Raw genomic sequence first — 19,610 nt, 5'->3', positions numbered from 1 at the left:
ATGCAATGCTTCTGCCAAAACTACTATCCATGGACTTACAGAATGCCTTATCCAGCATCATGGTGTCCCACACAGCATTGCTTTGGATCAAGGGACTCACTTCACAGCAAATGAAGTGTGGCAATGGGTGTATGCTCATGGAATTCACTGGTCTTACCATGTTCCCCATTATCTGGCTTGACAGAATGATGGAATGGCCTACTCAAAACACAATTACAGTACCAGCTAGGTGGTGAAGGGTTGGGACAATGTTCTCCAGGAGGCTGTATATGCTCTAAACCAGCATCCAATATACAGTGCTGTTTCTCCAATAGCCAGGATTCATGGGTCCAGGAACCAAGGGGTGGAAACAGGAGTGGTACCACTCACTATTACCCCTAGTGACCCACTCAAAAATTTTTTGCTTTCTGTCCCTGCTACGCTATGCTCTGCAGGTCTGGAGATCTTAGTCCCAGAGGGAGGTACACTCCCACCTGGAGACACAATACTGATTGCATTAAACTGGGAATTAAGAATGCCACCTGGCCATTTTGGCTTCCTCATGCCTCTGGATCAACATAGAAGGGTGTTACTATGCTATCTGGCATGATAGATCCTGATTACCAAGGGGAAACTGGATTGACATTAAAGAATGGAGGTAAAGAATATGTCTGGAAAACCAGAGATTCTTTAGGACATCTCTTAGCACTACCATGCCCTGTGATTAAAGTCGGTGGAAAATTATAGCAACCCAATTTTGATATGACTACTAATGGCCCAGATCCTTCAGGAATGAAGGTTTGGGTCACTCCACCGGGTAAAGAACCACAAGCAGTTGAGGTGCTTGCTGAGGGCAAGGGAAATACAGAATGGGTGGTGGAAAAGGATAGTTCTGAATATCAGCTACGATCAAGTGACCAGTTGCAGAAACAAGGACTGTGATTATTATATTTCTTGATTGTATATGTGCATCAAATATTTTTCTCTCCTTTTGTTATGAACTGTGAAATGTAAATAAGGTTAATGCGTTTCGGTTGTACATGTGTGCTAAAAGGGCAAGAAGGCCACATCTCCTGACCTCCTCTAACTGCACAAGAGGAAGACAGAATCACTATCAGTAGCCCAAGGCCCAATATTGTGACGCCAGACATGCTACCTGCCTCCAGTCCTTTCACCAACCGTTCCTCCCAAAACATCCACCACCTCTCTCCTGGGTTTGATAATTCGCTGCAGTAGCCACACAGAACTCAAGATTATGGAGTTTATTAGGGAAGCACCAGGCTACAATTCAAGTTCAGGAAAAACACTCAGTCTTTCTCCCAGCCCACCATCTCTCAGCCAAGTACCCCCCAGCAGTGCATGTCCCTCGGTGTCTTACTCAGCAATGAGCGTCTCTTGTGTCTCTTTCCCAGCAGCACGTGTCTCTTTCAGGAGCGTGTGTCTCTTTCAGCAGCACATCTTCCTCAACCAGCAGTCAGAGAGAGTTCTGCCTCTAGGAGGCCTCTTTTTGAGCCTGGCAGAGTGGCCAAACTAGCCAATCATGGCATCAGAACTCTAAGCACCTGAGAGAGAGTGGAAACCTCCCAGAACATTGTTTTGTGCCACTCCCAACAGAAATACTCCAGGTGGACAACTTTAGCAATCAGGAGGCTCCTCAGTTGCTCATAGCAAATCCTACCTTGTAGTTTACAAAGACTTATGGGTAGAAAAGCCACACTAAGTAATTTACTACACTGCAGCGTGTTAGCATATCATGTTAGGTGCAAATATGACTTTATGATTGTCCTTATTTAGAGATTATATATGGTTAAGAAGATGTGTACAACTGCCAAGTTGACAAGGGGTACACTGCGATAGTTGGAGCTGTGTGTCAACTTGGCTGAACCACAATTCTGTGTGGTTTAAGCAATTGTGTTGTGGGTTATTCCCATGATGGGATGAGATGTATACATTTTGAGCAGCCAATCTGTTGAAAGGGAGTTTCCCTAGGGGTGCGGCCTGCTTCCAGTATATTTATGGACATCCTGGGCAAAGAGACACTCTGCTGTGGATCAGGATCCTGTTGTGCTGCCTACAACTGTCTGTGAGCGAACAATCCACCATTCGGCCTGGAGATCTTGGATTTGGCATTCGTTAGAGTCAACAGCTGGAATACTGCCTGCCACCTTGAGCTCATCAGCCCCTGGAGCTGTATGAGTTGGAAAAAGCCTCCAGCTTGACATTTGATGCAAGAACTTGGGACTTGCCAGCTTCTGTAAGAGTGTGAGCCATTTTCCTAAGATAAATTTCTCTTTCTTTATATGTATATATAAGCTTTATTGGTTTTGCTTCTCTAGAGAACCCAGCCTAACACAGTGGTCAGTGTAGCAAATCAATTCTTTAGATGGTCTCTAAAATCAAGTGGCATATAATGAAGGTCATGTTTTGGCCCTCACAGACTTGTCTTAGTTGTCTTCAGCTTCAACTTGAACTTGCATATAAGCAACTGATGATTTTTTCCACAATCAGCTCCTGGCCTTGTTTTGACTGAAGATATTGAGCTTCTCCATCACCTCTTTGCACAGATGTAGTCCATCTGATTCCTGTGTGTTCCATCTGGTGAAGTTCATGTGTATAGCTACTGCTTATGTTGTTGAAAAAAGGTATTTGCAATGAATTAAGTTGTTGGTCTTGCAAAATTCTATCATGTGATCTCCAGTGACATCACCAAGCCTATATTTTCCAACTACTGGTGATTCTTCTTTCTTTCCAACTTCTGCATTCCAATCACCAGTAATAATCATATTGTCTATATGGACTAAATAAGCTAGTAATTATAAAGCATTATGTGTCTGGAAATAGTAAGCATAAAACCAACTTAGAAATTATTACTAGTACCATTATTGTTATTATTTACAGAATTAAGTCCAAATTCTTTAGCCTGTGCTTTCTAATAGGCTTCCAACTATACCATTTCTCCTGGTGAAATTTCCTCCAATTTAAGTTCCTTCAAATATACTTTACACCTGGACCTCTGAGCCTGATTAAGTGGCTTTCTATTTAAAAAGATCTCCCTCCATACATTGATTCAAATTCTATCCTTGAAGGTTCAAGTCCTATCTCTCCCATAAAACTGTCCTAATCAAACACCATAGTGTGAAGTAACTCCCCTTCTTGTAAATTCCCCTAGGATGCAATTACTTAAACCATTTGTTTGTCCTGTACCCATAGGTATCTTTATGTGTATACAGTTCTTTAGTTAGATTGTAAACTCCTTGAGAGCAAGAACTTTGATACTTACATATCCTCCATCATGTCTTCAATAGAGTTAAGTGCTGTATATGTGCACGCAAATTGACTGAATAATCATGCAGAATCCAAGTGAAAATGTCTACTTTCTGGCTCAAAGCACTAACAGTATTCTGGACCTGAGAATATTAGCAAGAAAGGCTGCTCAATGAACACAATTGCATCAATGGTAGCCAAATTTGCACCTAAATATACATCCAACCTATAATACCCCCAGCAGCAACTCCTGGTACTTACAAATCACATGAATAAATATAAGAAATATTATAGAGAGCAAAAGACATCAGACATAAGAATATATATGGTATGATTCTATTAATATGAAGGTCAAGAACAGGCAAAACTATGGTCCTGGGATACATTCTGGGCCTGGATCTCAGCCCAATAGTAAATAAGTTGTACATACAGACCACTCAACCCAAGGTGATGCACCCACATACTCTATGGAAATGCATCCCTTGGAGCAATCAACCCCGAGGCACCAGAGGGGCAACATTTGTGGAGGAAATGCAGGACACACAGGAGTGCATAACTATGAGGGGCACGGGGGAGGTTTACTGGGCAGGGAGGGAAGGAGACTGGGTTAGGTTTGGGGATGGGAAAAAAAAGAACAGGCAAAACTACTCTATGGTGACTGAAGTCAGAATAGTGATGAGTACCCTGCTGATCATAACAGTGGCTAACTGACAGGCCTAGTGATTATACTACACATGTTGTTGTTGATGTTGTTGCTGCTACAAAAAACAATAGCAAAATTGTGATACCATGATCCTTCCAAATTGTGAGGCTAACATCTTCAATATGTACCACTGAAGTAACCTCAGAAGAGGAAGAAAGATCTGAGGAAAGCATATGGGATACTTAACTCCTTTAGTCAGAAATGACACACATTTCACGATAAGAATTAATCACATGGCCCCACACTGATGCAAAGGGATGGGAAATTGTCATCTCTGGCTAAGTAGTCACTTCACAACAACATCTCTATACTATTAAAGGGAGAATAAATCTATAGTTATTAGTTTAACATTTCTACCACAGTTGGAGAATATAACACACAAAGATGCTCAACCTCAAGGAATTTTTATTTACTAAGTAACTTATTTCATACCAGGAGCTCTGATGGCATAGTGGTTAAAGCAATTGGCTGCTAATCAAAAGGTCAGTGGTTCAAATCCACCACCCCCTCTCTGGGAGAACAATGAGACAGTCTACTTCTGTAAAGATTTGCAGGCTTGGAAACCCTATGGAACAGTACTACTATGAATCAGAATTGACTCAATAGCAGTGGGTTTGGGGGTTTTATTTCACATCAGACCCCAAGGCTATCAAGGTGTTTGACATGGTTCTTGCCTTACATGACATGGATCTATGTACAAGATCCAATGTTTTCACAGAGGAAGGGATGACTGGCTATTGGGAAAGTGTCAAGGAAGATGATATTTGAGAGGGCAATGCTTCAGCTAAGCCTTAAAAGATAATAAAATCTCACCAAGCAGATGGAGTGGTGGAAAAAGCCTGAGTGGAGAAAACAAAGGTTTGTGTCATATAAAGGCTCAGAGCCTCTTTCCTCATCAAGCTATATGGATTAGCGGAAAGGGAAGAACACTGGGACTTAAGGTGGCAAACTTCTTGCTTCACATTTGAATTTGGAATTACATAAACTCCCTATTTAAAGCAGCTTTTATTTCATGAGCACTGCTTTGAAATAATGCTGTTTACAAGGAGACAAGTGCAATGCATGCCCCAAGCAAGTTGGCTAGTGTCAGAAGACACACAGCATGTGGAGCTGACAACACAGGAATGATAATATCTAAAGAAGCAGAATTCAGGTAAAAAGCACTGAATGACCAATTCTCTCTCCTCTCAAAGTCCTTCTATCAGATAAAATGGAACCAAATAAATAACAATGAATAAATGGATAAACAGTCAATATTTTTCTTGTTTCTAAAAAGGAATGGTGTCCAAAGACAGATTTCAATATTCTTATAGAAAATTATATTTTATTTATTTATTTTTCATTGTTATGAGACCTTTCCAAATAAGAAATTTAAAATCATGAAATTAAATTGTAGCAGCTCAAAAGTATTATCAATATATTCTCATATATGTAAGATTTGAAAATATCTTCCTTATTAAATTTTTCTAACAAAGGCTTACTATATTCAGCAAATTGTCTCATTTATCAATATGCTTTCAAAAATCTAGTACTAGTATATTCAAATTCCTCATTTCCCTTCACCTTAATGACTACCATTACCATCCATTCTCTCTTTCACTGACATTATGTTTTTGCCTCAAACTTTAACTGATCGCACTCTTTGATTTCCTTACCCTAGTATAGATTCTTTTTTCACTACAGATCTTAAAAGTGACACTAGCTTTTTGTTTCTTGGAGGCTTTCCCTCTACCCTTCAAGATAATTATATTCTGTTATACCTTTTATTATCGTGTCTTTTAGGATCTCCTAACCTTCTATACTCTTGGGCTTTATTTAATAGTAAGCTCCCTCCTCCACTCGCCACACTGAACCATGCTCATTAGGCTTCTTAATCCTCCATAATTTGCTTTCATGAAATCTTATACCTTTGAGTTGCTGTGTTCTATGAGCCCATTTCCTTAGTATAGCTATTCCAAGCAGCCCAGAATCAACAAGTACTGAACATAAGCTTATTTACTTTCTCAGCCAACATGACATGGGAAAAAAAAAAAAAACTGTTTTGAATGTTTATAGACCATGAAACTATACCATTTAACTTGGTGTTTTATTTTCTCACCCAAACATTGGTTGAGAAGGTTAGGACTACAGAATTAGACTATGGACACTCCTTAATGTATTAGTTACTAAGTTACAAGATTCAAGTTCTTCTTGGTCAGAAAGGTATTCTATTTTAATAGAAAAGAAATAATACGTTGACATTATGTTTCAAAACAAAACAAAACAAAAAAACTGTCAAGTCAATTCTGACTCATAGTAACCCTACAGGGCAGAGCAGAACTGCCCTGTAAGGTTTCCATGTCTATTAATCTTTATAGAAACTGATTGTCTCTTCTTTCTCCTGCAGAGTGACTGGTGGGTTTGAACTGGTGACCTTTTGGTTAACAGCTGAATGCTTTAACCACTGTATGTATTAGGAGGTCTGGTGACATAGTGCCTAAGGCATCTGACTGCTAACCAGAAGGCTGGTGGTTCAAACCCACCAGCCACTCCTTGGAAGGAAGATTGGGAGATCTACTTCTGTAGGGATACCGCCTCAGAAACCCAAGGAGGGGTGGCTATGATTCAGAAATGACTTGACAGCAGATTAGTGCCTATTAAATTACAACTATATCTTTGCCAAAAAATTCAGGAAAAGAAAAAACATCTTTCTTCAGTTATTCTGTAAGAACTCTGCTTTTCCAAGTGGTTTGTTTTTGAAAGACAAGTGCACGTTCTTTAAATGTGACTACCGCGGGATTTTTTAAGAGCTCATCCTCTGTTTTTTTGTTTTGTTTTGTTTTGTTTTTCCCATTATACTCATCACTATCACTTTTGCTGACAGGATGTACAGAATGGGAGAGAGCATATATTTTGGATTTTTCCCCCCTGGGAACCTTGGTTAAAAAAAAGAAAAAAAAAAAATCTTGGGAGTAGATTGAAAGAGTTAATGAAGTTTCCAAAGGTGCCTAGTTTATTCAAGCAAAGTTTATACTTCAACCCTGTGCATTTTAACTTGTGATCCTCCCCATCCAGATGACAGAAAGCAAAGCCAGTAAGTTCTATATTTAATTGGTTTGCATCCACACACTGACCTCCAGGGCTCTGTTTACATAGCCTATCATGCAATATGCTCCACAGTTCTCTGCCTCTTTCAAAAGCATGTTTCTCCTGAGATTTGATATATGGCTTTCATTTTTAATCACGACATTAAACTCAATGCTCTGCTTCCTCCAGCATCAACTAACTTCCCTTCTTGGGAGGTGGGGAGAAGAGCACAGCTTCTTGCTACTTCTGAACATAAAAGGAAGGCTCTTTTACTCTATTAGTAGTATTACCAAACCCACATGATTTTAGGCAAGCAACATTACTACATCAACTAGGAAATAATATTAAAAATAGAATCCTAAAGCTCCTGTAGAAAGAACGTAGGCTCTGTTTTCAACTGGCAAAGCCAAAAACTTGAGGTGATTGTGAGTTTTATACCAATCAGTATATAACTCAGTATACACAGAACACACAGCTAGATACAAGCTGAAGTTTTAACCAAATGAACCCTGAAGACAGAACATTCCTGAGGTTCTCAAAACAGAATTAATTCAACACTTCTGCCTTCCAGTTGAAAGTTTTTGTTTTTATTTTAACCACACAATTCACCACAAATAGAACTTTCAAAGTCTCTTTGACTGATGTGGACATGCCGATGGCACAATCCTTTCCATATAAAATGTGTATATGATCCAAATTCCTAAAATAAATGAAACCTAAAAAAAATAATAATAATTTCCTTCTTTCAAAAAATCCAATCTATAATTTTCAGATTTTAAATGGAATGTATGTGTTTTATTTTAAAATACTTCAAATTAGCAACAGTAAAATCCAGATGATGGGTGCTCAGTACACTTACGTCCTCTACTTTTCTGTATGTTTTAAAGTTTTCATTATAAAAGTTCTTAAACTTTTTTTAATGAAAATTAAAAAGAAAAAAAAAAAAGATTTGCTTTTGCAGAGTAAACTGATACAATCCTGATATGAAAGTGTTTAAATCACTTTCTAAGGTTGATCATTTTGATATACATTCAAACGACTGAAAATTATTACCATGTGCTAATAATGCAAGCTTTCCCTCCTTTCTCCTGAATCTCATTCCATAGTCTGAAATTCATCTACACAAACTATAAAATATTACACAGTAAGCTCTGCATAAGTTGGGTACATTCCTTGAAAAATGAAATATATACCTCTACCTACAAACACAAACACACGTGTATATACTGTATAAAATCTGACTTTGAAATCCTTTCCTTTATGATTAGTTATTGACCATAGAATTTATTTTTTAAGATTTTATTTTTCTTGGTAAGATTCAAATCTTTCTGCATTTAAAAAACTCAGGGCCCCTATTAGGAACCCTGTGATAGCTGTCTACATTAAACAAAGATGGTTTACTCTATGCATGTGACAAACAATAGAGAATCTGAACCTGTTAAAGGCATACATTTAATTGTTCCAAGATGCTACCTGCACATTGCACGATACAGAATACCAAAAAATAAATTTCCGGCTTCCTTTGTTCCTTTGTCATGATTTCCTCACTCAGTAGTAAGTTAAAGGAGCATATTCCAAAAAGAATTAACTGTTTCTTTATTTGGGATTATCTGAATTCTTTCCACAACACATTTAAATTCAAAATAAAAGGAGAAATAAACTTGTAATCAATATTCCCCACAAGACTTCTCAGAGTACAGAAGTTTGTAGTTTTCAATGACATTCAGATGTTGTCCATGATGATGTTGTTGTTGTTATGTTCTGTCGAGTCTGCCCCGACTCATAGTGACCCCTCCTTGGGTTTCGGAGGCGGTATCACTGCAGAAGTAGATTGCCCAACCTTCCTTCCAAGGAGTGACTGGTGAGTTTGAACTGCCAGCCTTCTGGTTAGCAGTCAAGTGCCTTAAGCACTATGCTACCAGAGCTCCTAATAGGCATTTAAAAAAATTAAGAGTCATGGACAAAATCTTTAGTCATAACAATGAAGGATGTATGCCTGTACAGATGTTATAACTATTTTCATGATAAATATTAACTTTCAGCATAGGAATTCAGCAGCACACTTTAATTTGGATTTGAAAATTTAACATAAATTATCTGATTTTGACAATGGCTGCCTAGTATTTCAGTTTTGTATACTATTTCCAGGTTCTACTTTAAAAATGAACCTGGTAGACTTTTTTATTTTTAAAAGCTATATTCCAGATCCTGTACCCAAAGGACCAGTTTCTGACTTGATGTTTAGGCATTTAAATACACAACAGATCATGATAAAGTAGATCCTTAATAAATTTTGATGATTGACTGGCAATGATGGAAAAAAGAAAGCCATGATTGTTAGGTAAAAATTCATTCTCCATAAGTTTTAAGAGGTATACAGCCAGCATTAATTTATTTTTAATTATACTTAAAGATCTTAACTATTAAAAAAGTGAAAAAGACTTTTCACCCTATTTTGAGTGAATCAAAAAAGAGTCAAATAGTTGATGCCATGCTACCATGTCTTTAGTTTCCATACAATCAATACTGTTAATCAGAAATGTTTGTCTTATACTATCACTGGCACATGCCATAACGAAGTTTAAGAACATAGAGAATGGAAAGATTTCTGGAATCACGGTTCTCAAACAAAGGTGAAATTGTTAGCTCAAATACACAAACTTCCTATTTCAAGAGTTTTACCAAGTTGTAGAAATTAATAAAGCTGTACAATAAAAGATGAAGCTTATGAAGAAAGAAAGCACGTTAGCTCCTTACCACCACTATCAAAAAAGAATATAATCACTTGGCTCTTTTGTGGACTTAAGCAACAGTATTTTTTTTTTTAATTTAAAAATAGAACTAAAATCAGAGTCAGTATGTTACTTATAAATTAAACAAGGTTTTTTCCCTGAAAATTATTTTCTCCTGTAATTAAAAATGAGTGTTTATTTATCTATTAAAAGTTTACCAAACAGAATAATTCCTTTGTACCTAACATGAGGCTTACTTTTTTTTTCACTTTAATTAAAAACACCATTAGAAATTCTGAACCATATAAATCTCAGCAAGTGACATAAAGACACAGTCACATCCAAGCAGTGTATGGTACTTGATGCTTAAAGAGAAAACATCTAATAAAGCTGATATACCACTGTTTGTGAGAATGTAAATTTTTCCTTGATATATATAAAATAAGTGCTTATGGTGACTTTAATTTTCCATACCCCTACCTACAACAAAAAATACTAAAAAAAAAAAAAAAACAGCTACTAAATAATAGACAAATTTCTATTTCTACTGGCTGAAAGTATAGTTTGCTGCATTAAATGCATCCATCACCCACATTTGATGACAAATCACTTGCAGAGGACAGTCAAATTATTCAGGATGCTTTGTCCACTAAGAAAATAATTTATTCTTTTGTGAGCAATGAGTACGTATAACCCCCACCTCTGCTTTGAAAATGAAACTCTGCAGATATAGAACATTTAATACCTCTTGCAGAACTATCAAGAATACCAAAGTGAACATTTCCAGTTATGATTTGAAGCAGCCAATAGCCCTGCTTTGAGGTAGGGTGAATGTTTTGAAAAGAGACTGCCCAGTCTGTTTAAAATCAAAATGGTCCTTGATCTGATGAATTACTCCTCAGAGAATAATGTAAATAAAATATACTCAGAATAACATTATTAATGTAAACATACCTGAACCGGAGTCAAATTTGGTTTCTGACCTGCAAAGGGAAAGAAATTTTTTACAATATAAAAACTGTAAAAGAACAACAGTTATGCTATAGAGGGAAAAAAAAAGATTAGTTATAGCTTTCAGTACATTGATCAACAAGTAAAATAGCTTTCTAAAATGTAAACATATATTTATTTTAAGCATTTCAAATGCATGCATTACCCTAGGTCCTATAAATACATACATATTCATACAATAGCACAATATAGAAAATACATGAACTTTTTTTAGTTTGCTCTTGAAAGAAGGTAAATTATATTCAAATAGCACCTGATATCTTCACATGAACTTATTTCAGTAATACAATTATGCAATGAGAAAAAAACAAATTTGTAATTATCCTCTGTGTTTATTATTAAAGATTTTCAATTTATCAACACACGTAATTTTTCACTAAGCTCTTAGCATGGAGTAAATGAACCTAGTAACCCCATACATTTAATAAGGAGAAAAAACTCTGAGCCTTTGTGGGAACACTATGTTTTAGATATAGGTTAATACTGGTTGTAAATTCAGAAGCCTTTGAAGCTCTCAGTTTGGCTGTGGGAAAACTTCTGTTGGGTAATTACTCTCAAGATGCTGCTGATGTGCTGTCAAGCAGAATTAACCCCATCACTAGGCCTATCTACCCAAGCTACTATGAGACAGCATTGTCTATATCTAACCTTCAAACCAATTAGTGGGCATGCTCCAGTCGGATTTATATCATACATTAACAATCAACAGCATATATGTTCACAGCTGCCACAGCAAGATAGAAGAACCAACCAGCAGGAGTCCTGGTAAAGGATGTTACATTGACAGAAAAGTTTTTTGTTTTTCTTTTTCAGGAGAAATTTAGTTAACTAAGTGGAAAAGGGGATTTCTTTGAAATTATGCCAAGGTACCAAAGCACCTTTGGAAGTAGTGGCTTTTTTCACCTAAATAAGCTTCAAGAGAAATCATCAAAGGGGATAAAAGGGCAATAAGAAGCTTCCATGGCCAAAAAACATCATTTTCTCAAGTATTCTCAAAGTTTCACCTGATGTTTAAACAAAGTCAACAACAGTATAAAAATGTAATTATTGCAACCATGGTTATCAATAACCAATACCGTATTCCAGGTCTACATTTTTCCCAAGCCCTAGCCCCACCCACAGTTCTCATTCTCAAGCCTTCTTTTAAATGTCCCTGCCTCCTATTCCTGGTACAAATCCATTTTCACTTTTTGTCTTCTCGCCTATTATGTAAGAGTTCTGGTGGCTCAGTGCCTAAGGTATCCAGACAGTTGGTGGTTCAAACCCACTAGCCACTCCGTGGAAGAAAGACTGGGTAATCTACTTCCATAAAGATTTACAGCCTCGGAAACCTAAAGGGGGTCACTATGAGTCAGAATCAACTCAATGGCAGTGAGTTTGGTGTTTGGTTTTTGGTCTTCTGTGTTTCCACACTCCTTGAGCATAACTCTAAATAACATATAACCACACATCTTATCCTGCTCATTTCCTTGTCTATCTTCCCAACAAAACTGTTGCCATTGTTTTCAGATGACGTCAAGTTGGTTCTGACTCACAGGACCCCTATGTACAACAGAACGAGACACTGCTGGTTATGCATCATCCTCATAATTGTTTCCATGCTTGAGTCCATCGGGGCAGTCACTGTGTCAATCCATCTCACTGAGGGTTTTCCCCTTTTTTTGCTGACCTTCTGCTTTGCAGAGCATGATATTCTTTTCCAGGTACTGCTTCCTTCTGACAACACGACAAAAGTATAAGAGACAAAGTTTGGCCATTCTCACTATTCTAAGGAGCATTCAGCTGTACTTCCTCCAAGACAGATTTGTTCATTCTTCTAGCAGTGCATGATACATTCAATATTCTTCACCACCATCACAATCCAAATCCATCAATTCTTCTGCAGTCCTCCTTATTCACTGTTAGGCTCTCATGTGCATATGGGGCTATTGAAAATACCATAGCTTAGGTCAGGCCCAACTGTAACTATGCCTTATTGTCCTTAGTACCTACTCACTCGCTCACTCACTCACTGTCGTCGGGTTGATTCCGACTTATAACGACCCTTACTTCTATTTCTGAGGCAGTATCTCTACAGAAGGAGCTTGCCCAGTCTTCCTCCTGAGGAGTGGCTTGTGGGTTTGAACCTCCAGCCTTCTGGTCAGCAGTCAAATGCTTAGGCACTACGCCACCAAAGCTTCTTAAGTAGCTATGGTATCTAAATAACGCCTGGTGCTTCTGTTCAACAAATGCCTGTTGAGGGAAACTTCTGCATCCACACACATCCTTATTTCCTTCTTAACTATATAAAATCCAGAGGTGTTCTTCTGTCTAAGGTTTCCTCCACCTGAATCCTAAAAATGCTTTCTTTCATCTCCTCTGAAACCTGTCTGCATTAATTGTTACTTCTCCTGTATCTGCAACATCTGGCTCTCCAGGAGTTCCTCTTCCTTTTAGTGTATAAATATTCCAGAATTAAATAAAAGTCCTCCTTCAAATCTGTGCCCAGTTTTCATTACAGATTCAAACACCAGAAAGGATAGATATTAGGAGAATTCAAGTATCAGTGATAATTTTTTTAAATAATTTATTTTGTTGTTTTTGAGAAAATACACACACAGCAAAAAGCATGTTGTTGTTGTTGCTGTTATGTGCCGTCGAGTGGGATCCGACTCATAGCAACCCATCCTTGGGTTTCCAAGGCAGTATCACTATGGAAGTAGATTGCCCAACCTTCTTTCCGAGGAGTGGCTGGTGGGTTTGAACCACCAGCCTTCTGGTTAGTAGTCGAGTGCCTTAGGCACTACACTAGCAGAGCTCCTAGCAAAAGCATACACCAATTCAAGTTTCTACAAGCATATCTCAGTGACAGTGATTACATTCTTTGAGTTATGTAACAATTCTCATTCTCCTTTTCTGAGTTGTTCCTCCTCTTTTAAAATATAATTATTAAAAAAAAAATTATTGCAAATATTGTTATCAATAACCAACATTGTAATCCAGATCTACATTCTTCCCAAGCCCTGGCCCGACCATAGTCCTCATTCTTAAGCCTTCTCTTAGATGAATTATCTTCAGCAAGATTTTACTTGAGTGTGATGTTAATGATACTGTTTGATAATTTCCACATTCTCACCTTTCTTTGAAATGGATATAAATATGGATACTTTCCAGTCAGTCAGCCAGGTACTTTCCAAATTTCTTGGCATAGACAAGTGAGTGCCTCCAGCACAGCATCCATTTGTTGAAACATCTCAATGGCTATTGTATCAATTCCTGGAGCCTTGTTCTTTGCCAAATCCTTCAGTGCAGCTTCAACCTTTTCCATCAATACCATTGGTTCTTGATCATATGCCACTTCCTGCAATGGATGAACATCGACCAATTCTTTTTGGTACAGTGACTCTGTGTATTCCTTCCATCTTCTTTGGATGTTTCCTGCATCATTCAATATTTTGCCCATAGAATCTTTTAATATTGCAACTCGAGGCTTAAATTTTTTCTTCAGTTCTTTCAGCTTGAGAAATGCCAACCTTGTTCTTCCCTTTTGGTTTTCTAACTCCAGGTCTTCGCACATTTCATTATAATAGTTGGCTTTGTCTTCTCAAGCTGCTTTTTGAAATCTTTTGTTCAGCACTTTCATCTTGTCATTTCTTCCATTTGCTTTGGCTACTCTCCATTCAAGGGCAAGTTTCAGAGTCCATGGTGGTCTTTTCTTCCTTTCCTGTCTTTTTAATGATCTTTTGCTTTCTTCATGGATGATGTTCTTGATATCATCCCACCATTCCTCTCGTTTTTGGTCATTCTTTTGTTCAATACATTAAATCTATTCCTTAGATGGTCTCTAAATTCAGGAGGGATAGAATCAAGGTCATATTTTGGCTCTTGTGGACTTGTTTTAATTGTCTTCAGCTTCAACTTGAACTTGTATATGAGCAACTGATGGTATATTCCACAGTCAGCTCCTGGGCTTGTTTTGGCTGTAGATATTGAGTTTCTCCATCACCTATTTCTATAGATGTAGTCGACCTACTCCTGTGTACTCCATCTGGCAAAATTCACTTGTATAGCCATCATTTGTGTTGTTGAAAAAAGGCATTTACAATGAATAAATCATTGGTCTTGCAATATTCTATCATGTGATGTCCAGCGTTATTTCTATCACCAAGGTCATATTTTCCAACTACCAGTGATTCTTCTTTGTTTTGAACTTTTGCATTCCAATCATCAAGGATAATCAACACATCTTGCCTGCATGTTTAGTCAATTTTAGCCCACAGAAGTTGGTTGGAATCTTCAATTTCCTTGTCTTTGGCTTTGGTGCTTGGTGCATAAATTTGAACAATAGAAGGATTAACTGGTCTTCCTTGTAGGCATATGGATATTATCCTATCACTGACAGCATTGTACTTCAGGATAGCTCTTGAGACATTCTTCATGATGAGCAATGCCACACTATTCCTCTTCAATTTGTCATTCCCAGCATTGTAGATCATATGGTTGTCTGATTGAAAATGGCCAAAGCCAGTCCATTTCAGCACACTAATGCCTAGGATACTGATCTTTATGCATTCCATTTCATTTTTGACAACTTCCAATTTTCCCAGATTCATACTTCATACATTCCATGTTCCCATTATGAATGGATATTTGCAGCTGTTTCTCTTCAATTTGAGTTGTGCCACATCAGCAAATGGAGGTCCTGAAAGCTTTATTCTATCAACATCATTAAGGTCAGCTCTACTCTGAGGGGGCAGCTTTTCCGCAGTCGTATCATGAGTGCCTTCTGACCTGAGGGGCTCATCTTCTGGCACTGTATTGGACAATGTTTCAGGGCTATTCATAAAGTTTTCCAGTAATATATCATACAGTGTTTCAGTGCTATTCAAAAGTTTTCACTGGCCAGTTCTTTGAGAAATGGATGGCCCCTTCCTTCTTCTGAGTCTATCTTAGTCTGCAAGATCCACTGAAACCTGTCCACCATGGGTGACCCTGCTGGTCCTTGCAATACCGGTGGCATAGCCTCCAGCCTCACAGCAACACACTAGCTACCACAGTACGACAAACTGACAGACAACTGGCGGAAAGTCAAATGTACAAAGTATGAATCTAGGAAAATTGGAAGTTGTCAAAAATGAAATGGAATGCATAAAGATCAATATCCTAGGCATTAGTGTGCTTAAATGGACTGGCTTTGGCCATTTTCAATCAGACAATCATATAATCTACTATGCTGGGAAAGACAAATTGAAGAGGAATGGCATGGCATTGATCATCATAAAGAATGTCTCAAGGTCTATCCTGAAGTACAATGCTATCAGTGATAGGATAACAACCATATGCCTGCAAGGAAGGCCAGTTAATACCACTATTATTCAAACTTACGCACCAACAACCAAAGCCAAAGACGAGGAAATTGAAGATCCCTACCAACTTCTGCAGTCTGAAATTGACCAAACATGCAATCAAGATGTGTTGATTATCCCTGATGATTGCGGTGCAAAATTTGGAAACAAAGGAAAATCGACCAGTAGTTAGAAAACATGACCTTGGTGATAGAAATGACACTGGTGAATGCATGATAGACTTCTGCAGGACCAATGATTTATTCACTGCAAACACTTTTCAACAACATAAACAGCGACTATACTCATGGACTTTACTAGATGGTATACACAGAAATCAGATAGACTATGTATGTGGGTAGAGGGAATGGAGGAGCTCCAGCCCAAACAAGGCCAAGAGCTGCCTGTGGAACAGACCATCAACTGCACATATGCAAGTTCAAGTTGAAGCTGAAGACAATTAAAACAAGTCCAGGAGAGGCAAAATATGACCTTGATTATATCCCACCTGAATTTAGAGAACATCTGAAGAACAGATTTGACACACTGAACACCAATGACTGAAAACCAGATGAATTATGGGATGACATCAAGAATATCATACATGAAGAAAGCAAAAGGTCACTAAAAAGACAGGAAAGAAGAAAAGACCAAGATGGAAGTCAGAAAACACTCTGAAACTTGCTATTGAATGGAGAGTAGCTTAAGCAAAAGGAAAAAGTGACAAGATAAAAGAGCTGCACAGAAGATTTCAAACAGCAGCTCGAGAAGATAAAGTCAATTATTATAATGAACCGTGCAAAGACCTGGAGTTAGAAACCAAAAGAGAACAAGCTTGGTATTTCTCAAGCAGAAAGAACTAAAGAAAAAAATTTAAGTCTCAGGACACAGGAAACATCCAAAGAAGATGGAAGGAATACATAGAGTCACTGTACCAAAAAGAATTGGTTGATGTTCATCTATTTCAGGGTGGCTAATGATCAAGAACCAATGAAACTGAAGGAAGAAGTTGAAGCTGCACTGAAAGAACTGGTGTAAAACAAGGCTCCAGGAATTGATGGAATGCCCATTGAGAGATTTAAACAAATGAATGGTGCGCTAGAGGTATTTACTCATCTATGTCAAGGAATTTGGAACACAGCCACCTGCCCAATTGACTAGAAGAGATCTCTCTGCAAGAATTCTTTAGAGGGCCAAAAAGTTCTATACAGCTCCTTAGGACCTAACTGTACCCTTTTTATGTCACGGTTTCATAACTAATATTCATAATGACAACTACAAGTCAGGAGATTACTAATTAAATTATGCTGTGTAGTAAGACAAGAAAGTATATTATTTAGACAGGATTACATAAAAAAATCATTAGTTGAAAATGTTAGGGTTAAAAAGATATTTTGGTTGTCTAGAGGTTGTGCTTATCCAAAGAATGTCACTGTACACAAACAAAAGCAACTCAAAATTAAGAAGAGGACAGTATAAACTAAGAGTAAAGAGATCATAAAGAAAAGATCCAATTTCTAGTCGTAGGTCTACTCCCTGATTCTACCAAACCAAAAAAATAAATAAATAAAACCCTGCCATCAACTTGATTCTGACTCCTGACAACTCCTCTGGTTACAGAGTAGAAATGCTCCAGAGGGTTTTCTTGGCTGTGTACTTTACAAAAGCAGATCACCAGCCTCCCTTTCATGCTGCTGCTGGGTGGGTCTGAACCATCAACCTTCAGGTTAGTCAGGAGCAAACCGTTTGTGCCACCCAGGTACTTTCTTGACTCTACAATACCCCAAAAGAGTCATTTAGGCCTGAAAAAATCAGTTCTGTTTATTATTTATAAAACAAGGATACTAATACTTACTAAGGAGCTCTGGTAGTATAGTGCCTAAGGCACTTGACTGCTAACCAGAAGGCTGGCGCTTCAAACCCACCAGCCACTCCTCGGAAGGAAGGGTGGGCAATCTACTTCCGTAGTGATACTGCCTTGGAAACCCAAGGAGGGGTTGCTGTGAGTCAAATTTGACTTGACAGCACATAACAACACAACAATAATACTTACTATCTATTTCATATGGCTACTTTGAGTACCAAATGAATGGTTGAACTGCAGGAAAAGTATTATAGGAATGACTTTTACTTAAGAATTTTAGGCTTATTCAGTTCAAAAATTAAGTTCGATACAGGAACTAATTTTCATGAAATCTTTAATTCATTTATTATCCCCCCTTAAAAAAAGAGCATTTCTAGTTGGAGCAATCAAAATCCAGCATAAGGCAAACTTTCATGGGTAAATGGATAAGAAAGTCATTCTTTTTTCAGTTTCATTCATTAAACAAATGTCTCGAACACTTACTGCGTGTCAGGACTGTTCTCGGCTCTGCTGATAGAGCCGAGACTAAGACAGACAAGGTTTCTGCTCTCATGGAGCTCATAATCTGGTAAGGAAGGTCAAATAGTAAACAAAGGCATTAACCAGATCATTACAGTTAAGTGTCTGTAATGAATAAAATTTAGGTAATGAGATGGAGAGTTCCTGGAGTGGAATTTCTTTATTTTAAACAAAGAAAAAGGACATTATTTTCTGAGGAGATTACATCTAAGCTGACACCTAAAGAATGAGAAGGAGCTCACATGAAGAGAGTTGGGCTAAAGATTCCAAAGGGAAAGGCAAATCCAAAAGTCAAAGCTGAGCTTACTGAAGTGGAGGAAGAGAAGGAAAAGACTAGGAGGAGAAGGAGAAAAAGAGCAGGAGATCAAAACAGAGGAAGAAGAGAAGGAGAGAAGGAGAGAGGGAGGGAGGAAAGGGAAAGAGAAAGGTACATTAATCTTTATAGAAGCAGACTAATTAATTGATCTTTCTCCCATAGGGCAGCTGGTGGGTTTCAATTACTGATCTTTCAGCTAGCAGCTGAGTGCTTAACCACTGTGCCACCCTGACTCCTTAGAATAGTTTTTATATACTCAGAAAACTTAAGAAGATAGTACAGGTCCAATAGAGTCTGGTGGAACCACTGAGACTATGGCCCCTAGCTGCCCTTCAGGTCTGGAATTAAACCCACACCTGTGGCTTCCAGCCAAGCAAAAGACAGGCATATGAGTTGAACATTTACCTGAGGTAAATACACTCCTTGGAGAGAACAATCATGGAGAGAACTGTGGGAGAGAACAGGGAGAAAACTCAGGGGGCAGGAGGGCGTGAAGGGATGGACACAGAGGAAAAAAAAAAGAAGATAGTACAGAGAATTCTTGCATACTCTCTTACTCAGTTTCTCCTATTATTAACATCTTACACTAACTAGAGGAGCTCTGGTATCATGGATGGGACCATGGAACAGAAAAATGACATTAGGTAAAACAGGTAAATCTGAATATCACATGGATTTTAGTTAATAATAATATACCAATATTGGTTAATTATTAGTAATAAATGTACTACACTACATTTAGTGGTGAGTCAGATGTAGTATGAGTCGGATCCAACTCGACGTCAGTGTGTTTGGGCTTTTTGGTTTCATGTTATTATATATAAAGTATAGT

The 19,610-nt window shown here is 37.9% G+C and overlaps 1 protein-coding gene across 1 annotated transcript in view; it reads right to left on the bottom strand.

Moving 5' to 3' along the window:
- The window catches only part of MSRB3 (methionine sulfoxide reductase B3), a 297,111-nt gene that overhangs the window by 152,285 nt on the left and 125,216 nt on the right, over positions 1-19,610 (bottom strand). The window contains exon 4 of the mRNA XM_042781205.1: positions 10,699-10,727. Coding sequence (XP_042637139.1) covers positions 10,699-10,727 — 29 coding nt within the window. The remainder of the gene's footprint in view (positions 1-10,698; positions 10,728-19,610) is intronic.

This window comes from Orycteropus afer, unplaced genomic scaffold (assembly GCF_000298275.1).
Source record: "Orycteropus afer afer isolate SDZICR_OR568_19922 unplaced genomic scaffold, OryAfe1.0 scaffold00097, whole genome shotgun sequence".
Taxonomy (NCBI): Eukaryota; Metazoa; Chordata; class Mammalia; order Tubulidentata; family Orycteropodidae; genus Orycteropus; species Orycteropus afer.
This window is presented reverse-complemented; position numbering and strand designations above follow the sequence as displayed.